Source organism: Rhineura floridana, chromosome 15 (assembly GCF_030035675.1).
Source record: "Rhineura floridana isolate rRhiFlo1 chromosome 15, rRhiFlo1.hap2, whole genome shotgun sequence".
Classification (NCBI taxonomy): Eukaryota; Metazoa; Chordata; class Lepidosauria; order Squamata; family Rhineuridae; genus Rhineura; species Rhineura floridana.
In genome coordinates this window covers 3724247-3749460 of record NC_084494.1, presented here as the reverse complement: position 1 = coordinate 3749460, position 25214 = coordinate 3724247, and the positions used below count along the sequence as shown (strand labels likewise).

The window sequence follows — 25214 nt, the reverse complement described above, 5'->3', positions numbered from 1 at the left end:
TCTGTATCTTTAAGAGATGAGAAAATTCAGCCAAGTGCAGGTGTTCTTGCAACGTTGTAATGGGAAAAACCACAGGGGGAAACCTGCACTTGGCTGAATTTTCTCTTCTCTTAAAGATACAGAATCATTCTCAGGCTCTGAGCCTCGCAATCCTATTCTACACCTTCCATTTTTGCACACTTTTCAGGTAATTCACCAGTCTTGCCCCAGTAAATGCTAAAAAGTTACTTTTTTGAACTACATCTCCCATCAGCCCAATCCAGTGGCCATGCTGGCTGGGGCTGATGGGAGTTGTAGTTTAAAAAAGTAACTTTTCCAAGCTCTGATGCTCCCATTAATTCAAGGTATGGAAGAGTCACTCTTTTTAGTGGAACTACTCTTGATTTGGAAGTAGTGTTTCCAGGTCTCCAGATTTTATCTGGAGTCTCTAGGTTTGGGGGATCTTCCCAAGGTCTCAAAGGAATTCACCACAATCTCCAGGCAAGCGAGGATTCGTGTGAGCCCAAGCAATTTCTTGTGTGACCTTGCAACTTCGACCACTCGCCTGACCGGAGTGACGGCACCAGCAGTGAGCAAGCAAGTCCGGGCTTCCCCAAAGTATGAGCGGGAGCAAAGTCTGTAAGCGCCCAACATGGGGTGCCAATGAAAGAAGGTGGGTGGGTAGGAAGGAAAGTGCCTGGGGGAGTAACTGAGTGAGTGAGTGGGGGTGTAAGTGTGAGTGGGGTGGTGAGGAGTGAGTGGGTGGGTGTGGGTAGGAAGGTGCTGGGGGGACTGCCATCACTAGGCCCCGCCCCATGACATCACTAGGACCTGGCCCCTGAAATCTCAGGGTTTGGGATGCTTGTGACCTGGCAACCCTATTTGGAAGTGACCAAACTCATGCCCATACCGGAGGTAACCCACTGTACTGAATTCCTTTTTGCTGGCATCACAGAATGCATGCAGCTGTACTTTTGATAGTGCACTCAAAGTACCCTGAAAATACCATCTCAGAATGCTCAGTTCTTGCAAATGTGCTAGCTCTAGACACCGCTGGTTCCACTTGAGGACTAGATCATTAGATAAGTCCCATTCAAGACCTTGTTCTCACAGTTCCTGGAACAAACATTTCAGTCTGATAACAAAAGGTGACAAGAATCCAGTAGAGTCATACATACGTGCTGTTGTTTGTAGCACAAAATATTTGGTATTTCTTCTGCCTATCATGAAATCTAGCAGGTTATGAATCTCAGATATTAACTCGTCTGCCTCAGTCTTCTATGTCAGACCTAAAACCTTTAATAATTATAGTCCTAAGCTTGTTCTTCCATCTTTAATTGGGTCCATTCTCCTTGTTCTGCTAGAGTGTTTGCAGTTCCTTAGAATTGGTCTTCCACTTCCGGAGGTCCATTCCAACTGTTGAAAGCAATCCTCTATGGCAGCCTTTCCCAACCAGTGTGCCTCCAGATGTTGTTGGACCACAACTCCCATCAGCCTCAGCAATGGCAATGCTGGCTGAGGCTGATGGGAGTTGTGGTCCAACAAACATCTGGAGGCACACTGGTTGGGAAAGGCTGCTCTATGGCAATGCTAGGCACTTTCTCTTTGCTGTCAGCTCTGGCTATGGAGTTATCAACAAACAGGCACTAATCAAGCATCTGCCAGATGTCTGGATGTTTCTTCTGGTATTGTGTTAAGTGATGTCTTATGGTAGTAGCAAGCAAAAAGGTGATGGGGGATGCACCAAATAACACTCTAGTCATACTCAGAATCTTTAGTTCTGTTTCTTGATCAAAGTTTAGTGGTTCCTTTATCCACAAAAATCTTACTCCATCCCAATCTTCACTTGGCATTGAAATTTGAAGAAAGCTTTTGCAATGTCTGCAGTGAAGACTACCTTGAATTGGAGGAACCTGATTAGAACACCAAAACAAATCTGCATTCAGATTTGGTCCAATTAATAAACAATCATTGAGTGAAGGATTCCTCCTTTCATAGGATGAGGCATCAAACACTGCTCTCGGGTTTGTGGTTACCTTATCCTCCCAGATGACTGCATGATGAGGAAGATGGCAGACCACCTTGCCTGTCTCAAGTGCAAAATTATGGATGATTTCTTTGGCTATGCCCTTCTGGAGGTGCTGTTCAATTACATTGCTGTACCTCTTAAAGAGCAGAGCATCAGTTCTGAACTTCTCAGCTAACTGTCTGAATCTTCTCTTGGTTACAAAAAAGTTATCTGGCAAGTCAAATTACTCTGACTACCAAGGCAGCTGTACTTCATATCTCCCTTCTTTATATTTTATGGAAGTCTGAAATATTTGGAGCATTTCTTTGTCTCACTTTGTCTTTCCCTCTAGCTCTTCCATTATGCCAGTCGATTCTAGTTCCCAGAAGGCTCACAGGTGTTTGAAGATGAGAGATTCATCTTCTGTTATCCTCCAATCAGCACTTCTAGCTCTGGCCCTTTGAGAGAGGTTGCATCCACAGCTGGAGGCTTCTTGTTTCTAATTCTTGATGCAGACTGGGACCCATGCCATGGCACTGCATACTAGTGGTGTTTCCAGGGCCTCCAGTTCAATCTTTTCTCTTTTCCCCCCAAGGTGACCTTAAGTCTCTGTCTTTTGGTAATCACTGGTGTCTTTACCCCAAGTGAGTGGATGGTTAGTGTCTTTTCTTGCACCACTGGGAGCTTTAGTGCCTTGGAGATGTCTTCTTGTATAAATGTTCTTTGGCTTCCTTCATGTAGTAGTCAGCAGGTTTTCTTCCCTGCAGTCCTTTTGGCTGAAACTTGCACAGTTTGCCAGTGTATCCCACCTGACCTAGAGTTCTTTTGTGGGCACATGGCATGAATAAGGGCATTATATCGCAAACACATCATAAGATATCTAATTTTTCTGTGTGTGCATTTTGCATATTCACTTCCACACATTCCCATTTTTCTTAGTCATGGATATTTGTTGCTCTTCTCCTGATTGCTGTTGGCATTGGGAAGTGGAGCAGGACCAGTGCATCTGGACAGGGTTTTTCTGACCCTTAATCACTCCTCCCCTGTCCTCCGCTACCTTTTTCAGTTCTGGGCATGCCTACGGATATTTCTGTAGCTTTTCAAATAAATGTATATATTTATTAAATTTGTTAGTAGCCTTTCTTCACAAAACGTGAACCCAAAGTGACTTACAATCAATAAAAAAGTTAAAACCGGTATAAAAACTTAAACAAAACAAAAAGTTAAAAACACATAAATATAACAATGGCGGAACAACCCCCCTCCCCTAAAAGAGGCTATAATGTCAAGAGCCCTCCAAAAGTCCTCCAAAATGCATGGGAGAAAAGAAATGTTTTCACCTAGCGCCTAAAGGTAGATAATGATCATGCCAGGCAGGCCTCCCTGGAAGTGCACAAGAGCAAACATTACCAGCTGTAAGGTTGCAATCCATCCTCACTCCCCATCTGCTGGGCTGAGGAAGGGGGCTGGATGGGGCAGAAGGCTCTTTTCATCTGGAGCAAAACAGCGTTTGTAGCCTCTACTCACAGAGCAGTGACACCAGCATCACTCCCTCAGTTCAGGGCTCCTGTTTCTGCCTGCTGAAACAGTAGGCAGGTAGAAGTATCACCGGTGGGATTCCCAGCCAGTATGAGTGGCAGAGCTGCAGATGTGGCTTTTCCTACCCAACCAACCGGTTCCTCCCCCCCCCCCCAGCAATGGAACCAGAAAAAAAAAATTCTGGGGAACACAGAAGTCAGAAAAAAATGGGGAGCACAGAAGAGACAAAGTATATTTCTAGATGGGTGAAATATACTGAGGGGAGCTCCTTGTTGGGGGGTTCTTGCCCCCCTTTGGTGCCACCCCTGCACACCATACTGAAGTCTTGCAAGGATGCTAAAGTTGCTTACTAGTTCCCAGTTCCTTATATGGCTTGAATGTTTGAATCACTAAAAAAGAAGGAACTTTCACAGCTCCCTGAACTCCAAGGTAAAGTTTATATTCCCTGAACCCCAAAATACATATAATATATGTTAATGGAGGGACTTTCCCTGTCAAGCATAACTATAAAGTTAATGAATCAAAATTATCAGACTTCTGAAATGCTTGTAAATGCATTATGATGTCATACAATCATAAAAAATAAGTAACTGGGGGTGCCCACCCCAAAATATGCTGTAGGCCAGGACAAATAATACACTAAAGGAAAGGGGAGAGTGTCCTTTATGAGATGCCAATGCATCCTGCCTGACCCAGAACTTCTTGTGGGCACACAACAAGGATGAGAGCATCTATGCACAACCAAAATAGACAAAGGGTGCAGAAAAAAATTACTGGGGGGTGCCCACCCCAAAATCTAATGTGGGCTAGGACAAACATACAACCAAGCAAAGGGGAGAGATTCCACTACAAGATGGAAGTGCATCCTATCTGGCCCACAGCTTCTTGTGGGTGAATGGCACCGATAAGAACATCTATGCACAACCAAAATAAATAAGTAACTGGGGGTGCCCATCCCAAACTGTCATGTGGGCCAGAACAAATCATGCACCTTTGCTAAGTGAATGAATGAATGATTTTTATTTTGGTCACAGACCAGCCATTATATCACTAAATCCAATACAAAGAATTGTATCATACATGAAAGTGTGAAATACATAGAAATTAATATAAAAGAACTGAATTTACAATTAAAAATATTTTAAAAAATACATAGTGGCTAGAATAAAGTATTTAACCAAGATCCATTACCATTTTCCTACACTTTATAGCTGCTGCACAAAATCTGGCTACATTACTAGTGACCCATGGGATTTTATCTGCTAACATAAAGGAGGGATAAATTTAATTCTAGCTTCCAGGCTGAAAGATTCAGCTGCTTTTTGGAGGTTGGTAGCTAAGGGCTGGCAACCCAAACTAAGAGCCTTGGACCCGCTCATACCTGTTGGCATATGGGAATTGTACTTCCGGGGCATATACACTAAGGCGCATAGTGATGCTGGTGTATTAAGAGAGGAGCTCCAATCCCTACCTAAATGGCCCCCAGTTAGCATCTTGGAAGCTATTTCCCTTATCAACTCACTTAAAATGGGAAAAGCCCCAGGGAGTGACAATATCGCGCCTGAAATATTGAAAGAAAACATAGATTGGTGGGCTCCAATTGTGGCAGCCCTATTTATGGTCATTGACCAGTCAGCGCAAATTCCCGCTGACTGGAATTCTGCAATTGTTGCACCCATCTTTAAAAAAGGCAATAGAGTGGATCTGGCATACTATAGGCCAATTAGCCTTTTGAGTGTAGTCAGCAAGATATATGCGAAACACCTCCTTGAGAAATTAACCATTTGGCTGGAGGAGGAGAATATCTTAGCAAATGAGCAAGCTGGGTTCCGGACAGGGAGATTGACCTTTGCTAAGTGGAGAGCGTCCTCTATGAGATGCCAGTCCATCCCACCTGCCCTGGAGCTTCTTGTGGGCACACAGCACAGATATGTGCATCTATGCACAATGAAAATAGCAAAAAAGTAAAAAAAAAAAAAAGTAAATGGGGGTACCACCACAATATATATTTTGGGTCAGGACAAATCATACACCAAAACAAAGGGGAGAGTGCTCTTTGTGAAATACAAGTGCATCCTGTCTGGACCAGAGCTTGTTGTAGGCTCATGGCACAGATAAGGGCATCTATGCATAACCAAAATAGACAAAGTCTGCAAAAAAAAAAAAGTAACAGGGTGCCCACCGAAAAATCAGCTGTGGACCAAAACAAATCATGCCCCTTTTGCTAAGGGGAGAGTGTCCTCTACAAGATGCCACTGCATCCTGCCTGACCCGGAGCTTCTTGTGGGCGCATGGCATGGATAAAGGCATTATGTAGAAAAAGTACAGGCTGGTGTTTTGATGCTGATGACGTTGTGTGGACACTGTACTGAGGAGCACCAATTTCATATTAAACTCTCGTGTGGAAGCAAAGCACCCTTAAATGACGGCAGCCCCTCTGGAAATTGTGCTGTTTGGCAGTTCAGTAGCGGCGTGAAGCCACCCATTTCTTGCCCCCCTCCTCAAGATGTGCCCTGCGCAGGTGTTACTTAATGGACAATGCCACATCCACGGGAGTATAGTGTGTTGTTCTGAACTCTCCCTCCTCCCACCTTTGCAAAGAAATACAGGGCGCTGGAGTGGGAGGTTTAACTTTGTAAACAAGGAGCTCAGATACCGCAAATAGGTGGGGGGCGACACTTTTTGTTTATTATCGGGTTTTCCTCACAAAGGGTAAATCTGTAGTAGGGGTGGGGATGCACTCTGGCATTTCGATGCCAATGGCATCGTGTGGACGCTGCGAAGAATTTGCATGTGCAACAGAGACAACGGATCGCAGCCGGATTTTACCGTTTTGCAGCGTCTCTCACCCAGGCACGACGCTTTTGTGGCACGTAAACGAGGCTGCAGTTTTATGAATAGTCCCGCTGAGCTCCGCGGAATTTGCTCAAGAGGAGGCATGTAGGCATTAACGAACCAAAGTCAGTCACGGCTATTAACTTCAATGGGTCTACTCTGAGTAGGAGCACAACCTTTCCTTCCCGAGTATAGGATCGGGAGAAGAGTGGCACGGAGTTCAAAATGCACACCATTTGTTTATTTAGACATTTTAAAATACTTTATTGCGAAGTTCGCTTAAGAAGGTTTACAGATTCCTGAGCTCCGCCTCGGAGCTGCCGAGAGAAACGGAAACCACGAGCGTACTTCGCGCGAACCTGTCAAGCCCTCGGCGCTACCCGTAGACGCGTAGCCAACGGAGCCGAGGCGAAGCATAGAGATTAAAAGAGAGACAGAGAGAGCCGACCTTTCCCCCCCCCACTAGCCCTCACTTCCGGGTTGCCTTCGAATGTCGCCTGTGCGAGGGAGGGGCCCAATGGGGGAAAAACAACAACAGAGGCACAAAAAAGACGCTAAAAAAACAGAGAGGCATTTTCTACGTCGATGTGGAACCATGGGCAATTCAGTCTACCCGGCTCTCTATGGTTGGAACCGGAAGTGTTTCCATGGTTACATTGAGGTTGTGATCCCGCCCCCATTCCCCTGAGAGGAAGTGAGGGAAGCGCCGAAAGCAGGGGCGGTTGCGGCCTCGAAGGGGCGGGGCTTGCGCTGGGTGTCAAAGGTCAGTAAATATTGGTGACGTCAGACGGCCAAGATGGCGGAAGGGTAAGCCTAAGTGGGATGGCTGGGGCTGCTGCTGCTGCTGCTGCGGGAGCTGGGGGAGACCTGGGTGACTCGGGACGCTTAGACTTGTTCGGGCAGGAAGGAGTGCCTCTGGTCATGTGCGAAGTGCGTTTCCCTTGCCCCGACTTATTACCCTTAGCCCCGCCCCCTTCCTCCTGACTCTGGACACTCTTGTTTTGGAGAAGGAAGCCTCGGCCGCGGTGGCGAAGCGGGAAGATGAACTGTGGGTTTCTCAGGGGAGTGGGTTGCGGAGGTGAAAGGTAGGATTGGGCTCTGCAGTAGTTGGTGGCGGCGCGGGAACGGGGAGCAAGCGTAGGGTTGCTCGGGGCCGGTATAGGAATTGGGGAGTTGGATGTTTTGGGAAGAGCTCTAGGAGTTGGGGCTAATAGCCCGGTGAGGTCTCGAAATGGCTAAAGGGGGCGATCTGGGGAGGGTCTTGCAGCACCACGAATGTTGCGTTTGGATATGTGTGACTTGGGTTCAGACTCTCTGGCTGCCTTGGGTAAATCACCGTGTTGCAGTCTGACCTACCCTGTAGGCTCGTTGTCAAGATAAGCAATTATGAACCACCGATTTGCTTTACACTTCTTGCTGTTTACATCTTTTGAGGATTCCTGTAAGGAAGTTCCTTAATGTGATTGTTCTACAGGTGATTGGAGTGGGTGGGTTACAGACTGAAGTATAATAGATTGCTACCCAGTGAGTTTAATGGTTTGAGGAATGATTTGAATCTGTGTTTCCTTGGCCAAACCCTGCTATTAGACCACTTGTAAAGTGCTTTAAGAGAGCCAGTGTGGTGTAGTGGTTAAGCCCCAGTGTTGGGCTATGGCCTGGGCGACCAGGGTTCGAATCTCCACACAGCCATGAAGCTCACTGGGTGACCTTGGGCCAGTCACTGCCTCTCAGCCTCAGAGGAAGGCAATGGTAAACCCCCTCTGAATACCGCTTATCATGAAAACCCTATTCATAGGGTCACCCGTAAGTCAGAATCGACTTGAAGGCAGTCCATTTCATTTTTCAAAGTGCTTTACATATTGCAAAGTATTGCTAGATGATGATGATTATAACTTGTTCCATGATGACACTAGGGGTGATATTCAATGCTAGTCCTACTCAGAGTAGACCCATTCAAGTTAATGGACATGACTAACTTTGGTTCATTACTTTTAATGAGTCTACTCTGAATAAGATTTAGTTGAATATGACCCCATATCTTAAGTGTAGCAAAATATGAAGACTCTGGAAAATCTGTGTATGGGAAGGGGGAACCAGTAAACCCTCATTCTTTTGCTGTTACCCAAACTAAATCATATTATATAAATTGTTTGTTGTTGTTGTTATGTGCCTTCAAGTCGATTACAACTTATGAATCGGTGACTTCCCATAGCATCTGCCATGAACCATCCTGTTCAGATCTTGTAAGTTCAGGTCTGTGGCTTCCTTTATGGAATCAAGCCCTCTTATTTGGCCTTCCTCTTTTTCTACTCCCTTCTGTTTTTCTCAGCATTATTGTCTTTTCTAGTGAATCATGTCTTCTCATTATGTGTCCAAAGTATGATAATCTCAGTTTCATCATTTTAGTTTCTAGTGACAGTTCTGGTTTAATTTGTTATAACTCCCAATTATTTGTCTTTTTCGCAGTCCATGGTATGCGCAAAGCTCTCCTCCAACACCACATTTCAAATGAGTTGATTTTTCTCTTTTCTGCTTTTTTCACTGTCCAACTTTCACTTCCATACATAGAGATTGGGAATACCATGGTTTAAATAATCCTGACTTTAGTGTTCAGTGATACGAACACAATACGATAGTGTTCAGTGAATACGAGCCTCTATTTCTCTTGTACACCTTTGAGGCCATGTGCTGTAAAAACCCAGCTGATTCTTTTGTTCTTAGCTTCTTTTTTAAAATAGATTTATTGTAAATACTATAAAGGGCTTGAGTTTTTGTAGATGTTCACTTTATTTAATTCATGTGATGACATGTAGGCAGTACCATCCTCTTTCTGATGGGTGTTTGTGTTGTCAGAATATTCTTCACTATTTTTATTATGTAGTTTTTCTTATTTTCACTGTCTTGTAGCCTCAGAATCAAGTCCCACTAAGTTCAGTTTGGTTTGCTCCCTAGTAAAGGTTTAGGATTGTTTCCTTCATTATAGTAGCTTACATTCACAACTAAACAGACTTAGTTCCTGGGCAAGGTTCTGGAGAGGGTGGTTGCATCCCAGCTCCAGGCACTCTTGGATGAGACCGATTATCTGGATCCATTTCAATCGGGTTTCAGGCCCGGTTTTGGTACGGAGACAGCCTTGGTCACCCTGTATGATGACCTGTGTCGAGAGAAAGACAGAGGGAGTGTAACTCTGTTGATTCTCCTTGATCTCTCAGCGGCTTTTGATACCATCGACCATGGTATCCTTCTGGAGAGGCTTGCGGATTTGGGAGTTAGAGGTACTGCTTGGCAGTGGTTCCGCTCCTATCTGGCAGGTCGTCTCCAGAAAGTAGTGCTTGGGGAGCACTACTCGATACCCTGGGCGCTCCAATATGGAGTCCCGCAGGGATCAGTTCTGTCCCCCATGCTCTTTAACATCTATATGAAGCCACTGGGTACGGTCATCAGGAGTTTTGGAGTGCGTTCTCATCAGTATGCTGATGATACGCAGCTCTACTTCTCCTTTTCATCTTCTTCAGGTGAGGCTGTCAAGGTCCTAAACCGATGCTTGGCCACGATAATGGACTGGATGAGAGCGAACAAATTGAAGCTCAATCCAGACAAGACTGAGATGCTGTTAGTAAATGGATCCCCTGACCAGTTGGATGTTCGACCTGTTCTGGATGAGGTTACACTCCCCCTGAAGGAGCAGGTGCGTAGCTTGGGAGTCCTTTCGGACCCGTCCTTGTCACTTGAGGCGCAGGTGGCCTCGGTGGCACGGAGTGCTTTTTACCAATTTAGGCTGGTGGCCCAGCTGCGCCCGTATCTGGACAGGGAACATCTTGCTACAGTTGTCCATGCTCTGGTAATCTTGAGATTGGACTACTGCAACGCACTATACGTGGGGCTGCCTTTGAAGACGGTTCGGAAACTGCAGCTTGTGCAGAATGTAGCAGCCAGATTAATAACTGGGACCAAGCGGTCGGAACATGTGACACCAATTCTGGCCGGCTTGCACTGGCTGCCTATAAGTTTCCGGGCCCAATTCAAGGAGCTGGTTTTGACCTATAAAGCCTTACACGGCATGGGCCCACAATACCTGGTGGAACGTCTCTCCCGATATGAACCTACCCGTGCACTACGCTCAACATTGAAGGCCCTCCTCCGGGTGCCTACTCAGAAAGACGCCCGGAAGGCGACTACAAGAAAGAGGGCCTTCTCGGTAGCGGCCCCCAAACTATGGAACACCCTTCCTGACGAGGTACGCCTGGCGCCTACTTTACTATCCTTTCGGCGCCAGGTGAAAACCTTCCTCTTTGCCCAGGCATTTTAATATTTTTAATATTTTTAACATTTTAGTATTTCAGTATTTGTATTTAATGTTGTATTTGTTAGTTATATGTTTTATTTGTTTGTTTAACTGTTGATTTGAGAATTAGATGGTTTTTAATATTGAAATGTAAAGATATATTTTTATTTGTTGTACACTGCCCTGAGAGCTTTGCTATGAGCGGTATAAAAATTGAATTAAATAAATAAATAAATTAGACGCTATTCATTCACAGCTTGTAAAATACAATCTCTTGAGCTTAAATTAAAGCTATTTAAAGTTTATTTATTTATTTATTTTATTAAATTTATATCCCACCCTTCCTCCCAGAAGGAGCCCAGTCCTGCTAAGTTGTTAAAGTGCTTTCAGTCTTGATTTTAAATGGTAATGCTGAAAGGGACAAAAGAGAGAAGGGGGTAATGAGTAACAATTCATCAGAGGAAAAGTGGGCCCTATTCAGCCTTAGTCTGCAATCGTGCTTAAAAATGTAACAAGTTCTTAAATCTTTGGACCTGGTGCTTAAGAACTTGAATTATTCTTCTACCTGTGGCAGGTAGAACACAAATGTAGTATTGGTTTTAAGGTCTTCCTGCATTTACTCTTGAAAGGGGAGTTCCTGAATTGGAGTTGGAAAAAGATTCTGTTAACATTTCAGAGAAGCAAAGGCTGTTGTAGTACTTAATACAATACCTGGCTGTTCTGTGTTCCTTGACTTGAGTTTATTATGTAAAATTCCCAATTTCAGCTTCATGTGTTTGTCCTGTAACAGGGAAGATGGAGGCTGGTGGAGGAGCTGGCTACAGCAAAGCCTTCAAACAGTCAAAGATAAGGTAAATGGGTTTGCTTTATATCCACTGGTGAACTAGAGAGACATTGTAAATTGTGTGGAGAGCAAAGGAGAACCATCTTTTAAGTGTTCCTTCTTTGCAGTGCAGTTGCCTTAACTTTCTTGAGCCCTCTTCTTCTTGTAGGAGTTGAAAGCAGTTACGTGGGATGGAAAATTTTGCGTTTCATAAGTAACAATGAATGGATGCCAAATGCAAATACAGTATTAGGCAAGCCTGGCAGTTGCAACGTGTTTAGCTTTGTTTGCTAAACACAAGTTAAATTAACATGCTAAATTAGATCATCACCTAGGGCATTTGAAATTTTTCTGAAGCTAACTGAAAAGTTTCTATTGCAAATTACCCTAATTTGCATAGGAAAATATTCCAATTCAAAATTTTGAGGAAGATCCCCATCACTGGATGATAGCAGTGTTTCTGAACTACTGTTTTCCTGGTCAGCAACTGCTTTTTCCAGCAAGCTACTGAGTGTATGAGTGTGTTGGCAGTGGATTGGGACAGGCAGCCACACCCTTGAAAATGGACTCCTGGCAGATGTGATGGCTGCTTGTCCTGTCCTCTCATCTGGTGTCTCTTCCTTCTCTCTCTCTTCACCTCCAAATCAATTTTAGAACTAGCCTGGCCCTTGGGACAGGGTATTGAACTTGGATCTGTGAGGTGCGAGTTCAAATTTCTCCTCAGTTATGAACTAGGCAAGTCTCTATGCTTCACTTCCTGTACTATTAAAACAGGTAATAATAAATGCCGTGCTTCAGAGTTGTTATGCAGCCAAACCAAAGATTGTAAATTGCTTTGATGCACTAACAGTGCAAATAATTCCCTTTGTAGCCCACAGGGCCTTCAGGATTTTAGGCTAAAAGTTCTGTCCTTGTTGCTCATAAATGTGTCATTGATCAGATGGACTGACTTGCCTATAGTTGATGACAAGATTGCACCTTATAAACCTACAATAATACTATTTTTCTGAGCGTCAGTGAGATGATAGAGAAGTGAGTTTAAATGCAAATGTGAAGTGGTTGTGCAGGTCTCACTAGAAGCTTCGTGTGTTAGTCAAATACAGTTGAACTCCCTCCAGTTGCAGTTCATACTTCTAGCTTTGAAGCTTCTAGCAAGGCAGCAACATCTGCTGGAAACAAACTTAAAATACAAAGCAAAATGGTTGAAACTGCAGCTGGCGGATGTTTCTGAGTTTGGGGTGTTGTCACTTTCATTTACTTGAGCCCTTTTCTTCAAACAGGCATTAAAAGGGATGTGCTTTCTTTTCAACATGTTGAAATATAATTATAAACAGTTTAACAGTCTTCTTGTCCTATGTTCTCTCCAACTCACCCCTCCCTGCAGTGGTTACCTGATGGTACAAAGAGGCAAAAATGTACATTAAACAATAAGAAACATGCCCTGTATTGGAGAATGACTTGTTGCCCTGTGTGCTTTGCTTCTAAGCAAGGATTTGAACTCAGTTGTAACAAGTACAATTGTATTCCAGGCTGAATCAAGCTTCTGAGTTGAAGGGCTGTTTCACAACAGGTGCTCACATTGCTTTATAAATGTGCTATCTCTGAGTAACGTCCCACTACCATGTGTTCTGCCTCTTCAAATGTTCATATTTTCATGGTTTTAAAACTTTAAATTTATTTATTTAGGCATTTCTATGCCATCCAATTGACTGTGTCCTTTGGGTAGTTCAAAATTTTAAATCAATAAAATAAAAATACATTTTACAGTTCTAAAAAATTGATATATAAAAACATGAGCACAAAATTAATAAAAAGCAGTATAAAACCATACAACAGCATAAAATAGTACATGGCAGTAAAAACTGGCATGGGAAGGCAAAATAATTCTAAGAAACAAAACATGGAATTTAAAAGACCTGACAGAAATCTTCACGTGGCATAAAAAAAAAGTCCTATTATGGGCACTGAGTGTCTCTAGGGAGAGTATTCCACAACTGGGGTATCACCACAAAGAAGACCTTCCTATTAATTTATTTGTTTTTATTTATTCATTAAATTTATATCCTACCCTTCCTCCCAGAAGGAGCCCAGCACCATCTTCCTAATTTCATTAGTGCTCCAGGTAAGATCTTAAGGTTTGGGCAGGTTTGGGAGGAAATGATCAGGTATCCTGGCCCGGAGCCGTTTAGGGATTTTAAGATGAATACCAGGAGTTTTAATTCAGCGCAGAAACAGACTGGAAACCAGTACAGTCACAAGAGTGGCATAATGTGCCGATATTTTGCCAGTCCCCATTAGCAATTTTGCTGCCCTGTTTTGGTCCAGCTGCAGTTCTTGGACCATCTGGAGGTTACCAGATCGACCCTTGACCTTCTTGGCTAGTTAAAGCTAGCCGGGCTGGAACTGCCGGCTGGGCCAAGGAAGTGATCAATGCCTCCTTGAGTGAGGGAGTTGTCCCTCGTTGTCTCAAGGAGGCTGTAGTGAGACCTCTCTTGAAGAGGTCGTCCTTGGACCCAGATAATTTGAACAACTATCGACCGGTAGCGAATGTTCCATTTCTGGGCAAGGTCTTGGAACGGGTGGTTGCCAGCCAGCTCCAGGCGCTCTTGGATGAAACCGATTATCTAGATCCGTTTCAATCTGGTTTTAGGCCCGGTTTTGGCACAGAAACAGCCTTGGTCGCCCTGTACGATGACCTTTGTCGGGAGAGGGACAGGGGGAGTGTAACTCTGTTGATTCTCCTTGATCTCTCAGCTGCTTTTGATACCATCGACCATGGTATCCTCCTGGAGAGACTCGCGGAGTTGGGAGTCGGGGGTACTGCTTGGCAGTGGCTCCGCTCCTACTTGGCGGATCGTCTCCAGAAGGTAGTGCTTGGGGAGCATTGCTCGATACCCTGGACTCTCCATTGTGGAGTCCCTCAGGGATCGGTACTGTCCCCCATGCTTTTCAACATCTACATGAAGCCTCTGGGTGCGGTCATCCGGAGTTTTGGAGTGCGTTGCCATCAGTATGCTGATGACACGCAACTCTATTGCTCCTTTTCATCTGCTTCAGGTGAGGCTGTTGATGTGCTGAACCGTTTGCCTGGCCGCGATAATGGACTGGATGGGAGCTAATAAACTGAAACTCAATCCAGACAAGACTGAGACGCTGTTGGTGAGTGCCTTTTCCGCTCAGATGGAGGATGTTCATCCTGTTCTGGATGGGGTTACACTCCCCCTGAAGGAACGGGTTCGTAGTCTGGGGGTTCTTTTCGACCCTTCCTTGTCACTCGAGGCTCAGGTAGCCTCGGTGGCTCGGAATGCGTTTTACCATCTTCGTTTGGTAGCCCAACTACGCCCCTATCTTGGCGGTGACGACCTCGCCTCAGTTGTTCATGCTCTAGTGACCTCTAGATTGTATTACTGTAATGCACTCTACGTGGGGCTGCCCTTGAAGACGGTTCGGAAGCTGCAGCTAGTGCAAAACGCAGCAGCCAGACTACTGACGAGGACCAAGTGGTCCTCACATATTACACCTGTTCTGGCCCGTTTGCACTGGTTGCCGATTTGTTTCCGGGCCAGATTCAAGGCGCTGGTATTGACCTATAAAGCCTTACACGGTGTGGGCCCGCAATATCTGATGGAACGCCTCTCCCGCTATGAACCTACCCGTACACTTCGTTCGACATCTAAGGCCCTCCTCCGAGTACCGTCTCACCGAGAGGCTCGGAGGGTAATGACAAGATCTAGGGCCTTTTCGGTGGTGACCCCCGAATTGTGGAACAGTCTCCCCGAGGAGGTACGCCTGGCGCCTACGCTGCTATCCTTTCGGCGCCAGGCTAAAACCTTCCTATTCTCCCAGGCATTTTAATATATTTCTGTGTATTTTACTGTTTTAATGTTTTAGCTATGCTAATATCATTTAGTGTTATTATGAATTTGTATTTTTATCTGTGATTTTGTTCATTTATTGTATTATTGTATGTTGTACACCGCCCAGGGAGCCATTGGCTATGGGCGGTTTATAAATGAAATTAAAATAAAATAAATAAATAAAATAAATAAATAGATAACTGTCCAAATAGGTGGAATCAGTTTCAACTATAAACCTAATGGGGCAGACGAACCACCTACAAGCACTACCTCTATCTTACCTGAATTAAGTTTCAATTTATTGGCCCTCCTCCAATCCGTTACAAAGCTGAACTACTGCTTCAGAATCTACACTGCTTCACCTCGATTAGATGGAATCGACTTTTAAAACAGAGTGTTTTTAGCATACTGATAGCATCTCATCCCTGAATTAACCTCTCCTAAAGGTTTCAGGTGACATTGAACAGCATGGGGAGTGAAATAGAGCCCTGAAGTACCCCACAGGATAACTGCCATGGGGCAGAGAAATATCCCTCATGAGCTGGAATTGCTCATACAATCTGGAGGGCCTAATGTTTGCTTCCTCTGAATTAGTGACTGATGACACACATAGTTAAAACCTTCTCTTTGCTTATTGTACTGCTGAGTATCTGGGATCAGGAAAAGGCCATCACCTTTGTGCCCTGCTTGTGAGCTTTTATGGGGCGTCTGTTTGGCCACTGCTGGGAACAAAATACTGAATTAGTCCAGCCTTCCCCAGCCTGGTGTCCTCCAGCGGTTTTGGGCTACAGCTTCCCTCCGTCCCAGCCAGCATGGCTGTATGATGCCGGGGCTGATGGGATTTGTAGTCCAAAACAGCAGGAGGACCCCAGTTGGGGAAAGCTGGGCTAGGTAGACCCACCTTGGCCAGCAAAGCAATTATTGGCTCCACAGAACATCAGGAAGGGTCACTATATAGCATTCAGATTTCACAACCACATTTCATAGGGCTTTTATTGGAGTTAAAAATTGCTCGTTTGGGCATCACTTGTGAACATGCTCCTGAAGCCACATGAGATGATCAACACAGGAGTCAGCAGGTGCTGTTTGTTTTGGATGTAAGAATTTTGTTTTCTCATCTTGATGGCCACACCCTTGGTGTTGTCTTATTCTCAACCCCCACCCCATCCTGACTAACACACTTATCTGAGATGCATCCATGGTATCCCTAACTGTACAAATGAGTGTATTGTCCTCTCACTCTGTTGCAGTCCACAGAGGCCTTGGAGTTCATGAAACGTGACCTGACAGAGTTCACGCAAGTGGTCCAGCATGACACAGCCTGCACCATTGCTGCCACTGCCAGCGTGGTCAAGGAGAAGCTGGCTGTGAGTGGGCATCAAGAACAGAAACCGAGGGAGGAGGGGGCAGGGGGAGGGGGGCAGGTTTTATTTGTGTTTGTCAGGTTTCTTCTCCCCCTACCCCCACCAGTTTTTTTTATTATTCTCTGTATTGCTTTGGTGTATCAAGCCCATAGCAATGCTAGACTTTGTAGGATGTTGCCTGCTTCAGTTCCTTGGCTTAGATTTTTTTCACTGTGTTTCTTTTTGTGAAGACGGAGAGTTCTTCAGGTGCAACAGAGAAAGTGAGGAAAGGGCTCTCCAACTTCCTGGGTGTTATCTCAGACACGTTTGCACCTTCACCAGATAAGACCATCGACTGTGATGTCATAACACTGATGGCGACACCTTCTGGGACAACAGAGTTGTACGACAGTGCCAAGGTGCTTCCAGCCTCTACCCCCCAGAAGATGGCCTTTGTCGCCACTGTTAATGTCTTGTGCTCATATGCTTCTCCCTGTCTGTCCTCTTGCAGGCTCGGCTATACAGTCTTCAGTCTGACCCGGCCACCTATTGCAATGAACCTGATGGTAAGCCAGGGGCTGATTCGGTGGGAGAAGCCCCGTAGTAGGGGAATGGGATGGGAAGTAGGACCTTCTGGAAAGTGTGTGAGCTGTCTGCATGGACGGTGACTGCAGGCCACAACGTGCTTCTTTACCTTCATAAAGCAAAACCTGTTGGGTTGGCCCAAATTTTGAAATGAGCACCGTGCCAAAAGAGAAGGTTGGGGGTTGGGGGTCTGCGGCAGGGAAAGGTCAAAAAGAGCTGGGGCAATAGATAGGAGATTGGTGTGTGGTGCAGTGGACAAATTATCACACTTACTTGAGGGAGGCCAGGCTCAGAATTTCTGCTCAGCCCCAGGGGTGGCCTTGGGCAAGTTTGCCTTTTTGCAGATAATGAGGGAAGGTTGTAAAGTAGTTGCAGAGAAGGTTGTAAAGCCAAATTGCAGCTCCTCTTCCCCCCCCCGCCACTCCCCCTCTCCTCACAGTTCTCTTTGCTCATCCAGGGAGTGTATTGCAAAGCTACCTCTCAGCTTTTTCAAGCTGAAGATGGGCAACCAGGATAGTTCTGCCCTCCACATTCCAGTCATTAGTGGCTGCACACATATCCTGTCAGGAATGCAGAGGTGTGGGCGGAAACCATGGAAGGTTGAGCCACAGAACAGCATAGCCTGACTTTTCCCTTCAGAGGACCTTAAGACAGGGCGGGAACTCTAAACAAATCTGCAGGAAGTCTCCTGGTGGATGCCTGCCTGTTAAACCTGTTCTGGGAGAACTTGGAGTGCAAGCCATGGGGATGGGGAGCAATGTGTGAAGGGAGAGGAGTTGAAACTGTACCCAGTTATTATTAATAATAATAAGACAGGAAAGTCTCAAGGTGAGTTACAATAAAGGAAATACAATACAAAAACAAAAATTACAATAAGCAACAAAGCACTAAAAGTGATCATGCAGTACTTCTTGAAATAATCAAACTCTGATGCCCCCCAACATCAGCATGATCACTCTTAAAATTAATCAACTAATATTTGCCACCAGAACAGCTGGGAAAAGAGAGAACAACCACAAAATGTCTGGAAGAAGAGGGAAGCTATTACCTGGTGCCTTGAAAATGTTCATGGGGGTGTCAGGCGAGTTGTTTTGGGGGGAATATTCTGCTAAGAAGCCCCCTCCCTTCAGTTCCCAGGGACCCTTTCCTCCCTTTCTTTGCATTCCCCCCTCCAATGCTGTCTTCCTGATGTGATGTCATTAGGTCAGAGCAACTTCCCTACAAGGCTATTTATTTTAGCAAAATCACGAGAGAGAGGATGTTTTCTCCCCCTTTTCTAATACTAGAGCTTGGAGTGACCCAGTTTGATTTGGTGGTAGGGTTCAGGGAAGGCAAAAAGGAGTTTGCAGTTCTACACCATGCATTATTGACTTAGGAGATTCACTGTCACAAGACATGGTGATGGCTGCTTTCTAAACGGCTTCAAAGAAAAGGATTGGATGAGTTCATGATGGCTTGATCTTTTGCCAGCAGCGAGATAACAGAGCTTCCATGTGCAGAGATAAGTGTTTGAATTATGGGGGTGGGGCCAAGTGTGTGTCTTTGGTGACGAGAGAGTACATTTCACTAATGCTGGGAAGGGGGTTGTGTGTCAGAGATGGGAGCTTGAGTGTTTCAGTGCATCCCCAATCCTAACCCTCCCCAAATAATTTGAGCACTGTGTAGTATATCTTTGAGTCTTCAGGCCTCTCCCAGATACCAGACTGGAAATGAACTGTAGTTTCACAGTTAAGCAGGCTATGCTTTATCTTTTAAAGTCCATTCTTTATACTGCCAAAGTAGCTTTGTATTTCAAGCAAGACTGTGGCAGGAATCCAGTTGTCATAATCACAGACAACAGAACATACATTGCAGGAGAAACAAGTTTCCATAACTTTCACCAGTACCCTTTGTCTACCTTGGATGACTGCAGTCTGTCATGGTGTACCCTCAACTAATTCCTCTTTGTTGTGGCCTGTGATCCAAGCAAGATTTGGCTGTTTGTACTATGCCTGCTGTGATTTGGTTGTTCCTTCTCTTCCCCCCCCCCAAACTGCAGGGCCTTCTGAGCTCTTTGAGACCTGGCTATTGCAATTCAACTTAGAAGGGAAGAAAGGGGATATCTCGGAGCTCCTGGTGAACAGCCCTTCCATCCGCTCCCTGTACTCCAAGATGGTAAGGTGGCTTAGTCCCTTGATCTTTGGGTTCTTGTTTTCAAAGCAGTTGCTGTAGAAGTTAGTTACTTGAGCACTTCATTTGTGGGATGGTGCTGCTCTCTGTTCTGAAGGAAGAGACAAGGCTCCTCATTTAGTGTACTGATCATTGGGTGATAGTGAGTCCCCTGCAATCTCTGTGGAGTGCTTTTGCCAGCGGGAAACCACTAGCTTTGGTTCCTAGCCGGATGCCGGATGATTCCAGGGAGCAGGCAGCAATTTTAAATCTAGGGCTGTCTTCTCTTCACGTTATTGGAGCAGGTGATCTGGGAGATGTAATATCTCTAGGGGAGAGTACCCATAATCCCCTGCACATTGAGTAAGGGTCCCCCCAATGTGGAGGAGCTCTAAACACTTGCATTTATATGCAGGGCCTTTCCACACACTTGCCAGAGGTGGCCAGTGCACACAGTGGTGAAGGGGCTATGAATTGCGATGCTGCAGCCTCCTCGCTCTCCCGGTTGAATCTATGAGTGTGGGGGGGGTGTACCCTGATGTGATTCTGGTTTAAGACAACTGTACCAACCCCTGTTCATTGTTACGTTTCTTTCCAATGACCTCAGGTGCCAGTGGCTGTATCCCATTCTGAATTTTGGCAACGCTACTTCTACAAAGTACATTGCCTGGAGCAGGTGAGTTTGTAGTGGCTCCCTCTGGGTGAGGATGATGTAGAGGTAATTTTGCTCCATTGCAGGATGCATTGCAGGATGCTTGAAGGAGGGTATGCTTGCAGGACTGTCAGTCACATTTCTAGAGAGGTTCTGGGTTCAGAGAAAGATGTTTATGGGCCTTGCTCGCACATTCATTCTCACTCACTCACTCACTCACTCACTCACTCACTCACTCACTCACTCACTCACTCACTCACTCACTCACTCACTCACTCACTCACTCACTCACTCACTCACTCACGGCTCACTCTTGGCTCATCTCTTTATATACCTTGTTTGTCAATCCCTTCACTCTCTGCTCCTGAACACTTTTGCTGAAGCAAAGGGGGTGTGTCACTTAGCATTCGTGGGCACTATGGAACTTAGCCCTTGGAAAAGGCCAGGCTTCAGGAATCCTTGTAGGCTCTGTCCTCCTTGGTTGTGGGGGTGGGGTGGGGGCAAATGTTGCTTCAGGATACAGGAATTGTGCTGTTATGAACAGGTGGAAGAATCAAGGGTGTAGGAGGCAAGGCCACATACATGGTCATATTTCAAATGGCTTGGACGTCTGGATGCAAAGTGCAGCTGGTGTAGTTGCTGTTTTGTATGGTGAGGGATTGTTCAGTAACTTGCAGGGCACTGACTGATTGTGACCGCACATGTTAAACCAAGTCTCTATTGGCCCAGAACTTGCCTGCTTGCCAACATCATGAGCAAAGAATATCAGTTAGCAAAACTGTAGGCCAAGATTCAGACCAGGCTCAGGCCTCTGGGCTTGCCATGGGTCTGATCAAACACTCAGATAGGAGCTTCCCATAGTATCTGATAGGGTGTTAAACCCCTGCAGTGATCAAAACCTTCTTGGATTCATAAATAATTTGCAGAAATGGGTTTTCCCCTCAGCTCTTGGACTCTGTTCACGGGAAGCCATGTTCCTTTTCCCCAATCAGCAGGGGAGCATCTTCTGATGGCTATCTGAATTGCTTTCTATCCCAGGAGGAGGTCCGGAGGGAGGCTCTGAAGCAGCGGGCAGAGCAAAGTGTTCACTCTGAGGAGCCAGGCTGGGAGGAGGAAGAAGGTAAGTGAACACAAATTTCTTCCTAGGTGTGGCAGGTGTTGGAGGGGCCTCCTGGCCCTTTTGTTTGAGGTTTCCTGCATTCCACACTCAGTGTATTTATGGAAAAGATACCCCCACACACTGATAGTTCCCAAGGCAGCTTCCATACCAAATTAAAACAATACAAGGATAAAACACGAAACAAAACTGAGATCAGCAACATGAAATCTACCTTAAGAAAAGTCTAGCGTAAGAACAGATACAATGACTACAGAGAAGAATTTATCTGGTGCCTAGAAGGATAGTAAAGCGGATGTCCAGGCACGTATATTTGGGGAGGGCCTTCCATCCTTTTGGTACCATGACAGAAAAGGTCTTCTTCTTGGTAGCCACTTGCCTAAGCTCTGGTGGTGGAGATACCTGGAGCAAGGCCTTGGCTGGTGAATTCGGGGCACAGGAGGTGGGAGTCCTTCATATAACCTTGTTCCAGGTCATTCAGGTGAGCAGTAGCACTTTGAATTCTGTCTGGGGACAGGCAGGGAGTTGGTTTGCAAACGTTGCAGTATTGGTTGGCTGATTCCTCATTGGCATACCAGCTAGGTTTCTTTTTTCTTTTCCGACATGGTGAGGGCCAGTATTTGCCTCTTTTCTAAAGGAGTGTTCAAACATACTCTGGCCCCCTTCCTCTGGGTTGCAGGGTATGTGTGGGTTCTTATAGGCAAGTTTTCAATTTTCTCCTAGCTGTTACTGTTTGGGAGATTCCCAAGGTCATGTCTCCCTTTATTATTTACATAGCCCTGTTAGTGTGCAGAATAACATAAGAAAAGACTTTGACGTTTCATAAATGAATGGGGAAGAGATCTTTTGGGGCTCCCCTCTCTTGCCTTTCACATTACACCAGATTTTCTTAGGGGCTGTTTTGCCTAGCTGTGTCCTATTTTTGGAAGGCTCAGAAGAAAGGGGGGGAATCAGATATCCTAGTGGTGTCCTAATGAAATGTTTGCAGTAATGACTTATTGCTCGGTAGTGCCCCCATGGCAAAGAAATAACACACAAGTAGGTGCACAAAATAAGGTAAATACTGCAGGAGGGGCAGAAACGTCTGCAGTGGTTGTAGGGAAACCACTAGAGTTATTAGTATTCACACACATGTAAAGTGAACTTCCTCATCAGTTTGTCCCTTACCAACTCAGAGGGAAAAACAAGCCTGGGTGGTGGTGGTATTTTCCACCTGCTTATTCATGTCATCAGTTAGCCCCACGTACCCCAATTTTGTTTCACCTCTCTTATCACAGAGGAATTTGTTGGGTCGTCATCATCTTGCCAGTCTCATGTCTACTTGCAATCTCCCCAAGAGGTGAAGGCAGCATCTCCCACCTCTGCAGCAGTAGTTACTCCAACCCTGGAGGCATCTGTGGAAAGCTGGGCCATGCTTAGCAGCTCGCTGGCAGAGGCGACCCCATCTGAAAGCAGTGAGAGCATCTCCTTGGTGACTCAGGTTGCAAACCCTGCTGCTGTACTTGCCATGCCCTTACAGACTGGAGCCCAACTCTCTGGGGCAGGGGACCTCTCTCTGAGGCTGCAGGAAGCTACTGCAGAGGAGCAGGCCTTGTTGTTGAAGCCAGCGGAGCCTTTACAGCCGTCTGCAACTCCTCAGGAGGTGAAGCCTTCCCCAGAGCAGCCCAGGGGGCAAGTTGAGGCCAAGCCAGCCAGCAGGACAGAGACTCTGCGAGAGGAAGGGCTGATGGATTTGCGACTCTTTGAACTCAACTCAGACAGTGGGAAATCCACTCCCTCCAACAATGGGAAGAAAGGTGGGTAGCCTGGAAATCGCACCATGGGCTAAACTTCAGCCCTCAGTAAGTGTGCATTCACATGTGGAGAGCCCCTTAATAGCTCTGGAAAAATGCACATTTCCATGTTGACATAGTCTAGCGGTGAACATGTGGCATCTGCACAGCGTTATGTGCCAGAAGCCACCGGAGGGGAGAGTGCTCTTGCGCTCAGGTCCTACTTGTGGGCTTCTCACGGGCACCTGGTTGGCCACTGAGAGCAGGGTGCTGAACTAGATGGGCCCCTTCTGGCCTGATCCAGCATGGCTCTTCTTATGCTCTTATTGTCTTATGTGACCTGCTCTTTCTACTATGGCATTTGTGGTATCTCAAAAGTCTTTAGAAGGGGACGCCTGTGGTGTTCTCCTTTCTGTTCCAGGCTCAAGCACAGATATTAGTGAGGACTGGGAGAAGGACTTTGACCTTGATATGACTGAAGAGGAAGTGCAGTTGGCCCTTTCCAAGGTGGATGTCTCGGAGGAGGTGAGTCTTTGCCAGCAACCAGTGGCCTGACGTGGCTAGAGAAGGCTCTTCCTGGGCTTCTTGGGGTGATGGATCATTTTACAAAGGCCTTTTTTGGTACATTCTTCTCTTGTGTGGTCCCTGTTTCTGTTTTAAAGCTAGAACTGGGAGTGTCAGAGGGACCCCAAATCTGAGTGGGAAAGTGGACTTAAATCCTAGTTTTATGGCATCACCTTTTTGGCAAATTTACTTGGAAGTCAGTCCACTGTGTTCAAGGGGACTTTCCCAGGAGAGTGCTTATAGTGTTGCAGACTGAAGAGCTTTTCAGAAGAGATGATGAGGACCTTCTTTTACTTTTGCTGCCCACATCTTCATGATATTCTGGCACTCACATTGGATATGTTGGACACAGGCATGTTCTTGTGCTCACCAAAACATGCCATGCCTGCTCTTTCATACAAGGGGAACAGCCATGCACCCGGAGGAGGAGCGCTACCTTAATGCTTTGTTCTCTCTCTGGCCACAATGTTAACGAGCCAATAACGTGCAACTTCAAGGCCTCATCTATTCATGGCTGTAGGAAAAGGCACATCCTTCAGATCAGACACATTTCTAGGGATTGCCATTTAAATTTAATGCAGCTCTTTCCCTCATTACATGCTACCTCATCTGCATTCCAAAGGTTTTTTCCGGGGGGGGGGAGTTAGGTATGCAAGTGCCCTCTTCACAGCTGTGAGGGCAGCACTCAGACACACTGGACTGCATGAGTGTGGACCTGGTCAGTCCCTTAGATGGGAAACATTGGAAGTCTCACATGAATAAAACATTGGTTTTAATAATAATTCAGATAATTATAATTGGTTGCCGTCCTGGACTCCTTCTGGGAGGCAGGGTAGGATATAAATGTAATAAATAAATTAAATTGGTTACAAGGCAAAGGATTGGTCAATTTAAAATGCTTTAATTGGCTGGCAGTTCTTGGTCTCACCCTGCTGATGATCATCATGTAACTTTGCCAGTGCTTTCTCTTTCCCTTTGCAACATCCGGCCTTACAACTCCTTTCTTCTTGCACTTCCTCCCTCTCTCCCCCTCCCTCCTTCCCACCTGCAGATGGAAGATGAAGAATGGGAAGACTGGGAATAGCAAGGGGTCATCACTTCCCACCTGGTGCATCTTGGTATCTTCCCCTGCCCCCTCCTGCCCCCCTCCACACCATCCAATGTGAATTAAATCGCAGAGCAACCGGTCCCTTTTTCCTGTGTAAATGTGTTCTGGGCTGGCTGCATCTCATCTCTGCTAAAATCCTGTTGGGGGCCTCGGACCATAACCCATACTCGGATCCTGATGGTGGCTGGTATCACATGGGCTGCTGAAGAGCAACGGTGGGCTGGGGCACAGGGAATGTTAGATGTGCCTTTCCAGCACATCCTCTGGACAAATAATTCTCTCTGAGCTGTCTGTGTGGATTTATTTTCTGGGGGAAGGGGGGGCGGGTTGAGGCGGATGTTAGTTGCTGGTGGTTTGGGGTGGGAGTGGGGCGAGTTGGGCTGGACTCTAGAAGATAACTAGGATTCTTACTCCTTTCTGAGCTGGCTGCTTGCTAGCTGTGCCGCCTTCGGCATGGCTATTTTCCTGAAACCCAGTGAGCTTTTAGGGATTCACAAGGGTGAGTCTCTTTTTGTTTACCACTTTAAACTACTGATTCTCCATAGCATCTCACACTGCCTGATAGGAAGCCACGACCTTGAAAAACTGGGAGGGTCCTC

The 25214-nt window shown here is 45.9% G+C and overlaps 1 protein-coding gene across 5 annotated transcripts; it reads left to right on the top strand.

Annotated features, from left to right (window-relative positions):
- The first annotated feature begins 7119 nt into the window (after positions 1–7119).
- BSDC1 (BSD domain containing 1) lies at positions 7120–24694 on the top strand. 5 transcript variants are annotated; one of them, XM_061596101.1, is made up of 11 exons: positions 7120–7168; positions 11437–11497; positions 16577–16693; positions 16921–17088; positions 17181–17235; positions 19293–19408; positions 20010–20078; positions 21093–21174; positions 22449–22967; positions 23365–23468; positions 24559–24694. In XM_061596101.1, the coding sequence occupies exons 1-11, from the start codon at positions 7158–7160 to the stop codon at positions 24589–24591; spliced, it is 1335 nt and encodes a 444-aa protein (XP_061452085.1). In that variant the 5' UTR covers positions 7120–7157; the 3' UTR covers positions 24592–24694. The 5 variants fall into 5 exon arrangements, with proteins under 5 accessions (XP_061452085.1, XP_061452087.1, XP_061452083.1 ...); XM_061596099.1 differs by having other exon boundaries at positions 7129–7168; positions 11413–11497; XM_061596098.1 differs by lacking the exon at positions 7120–7168 and adding an exon at positions 7197–7446.
- Positions 24695–25214: the final 520 nt, after the last annotated feature.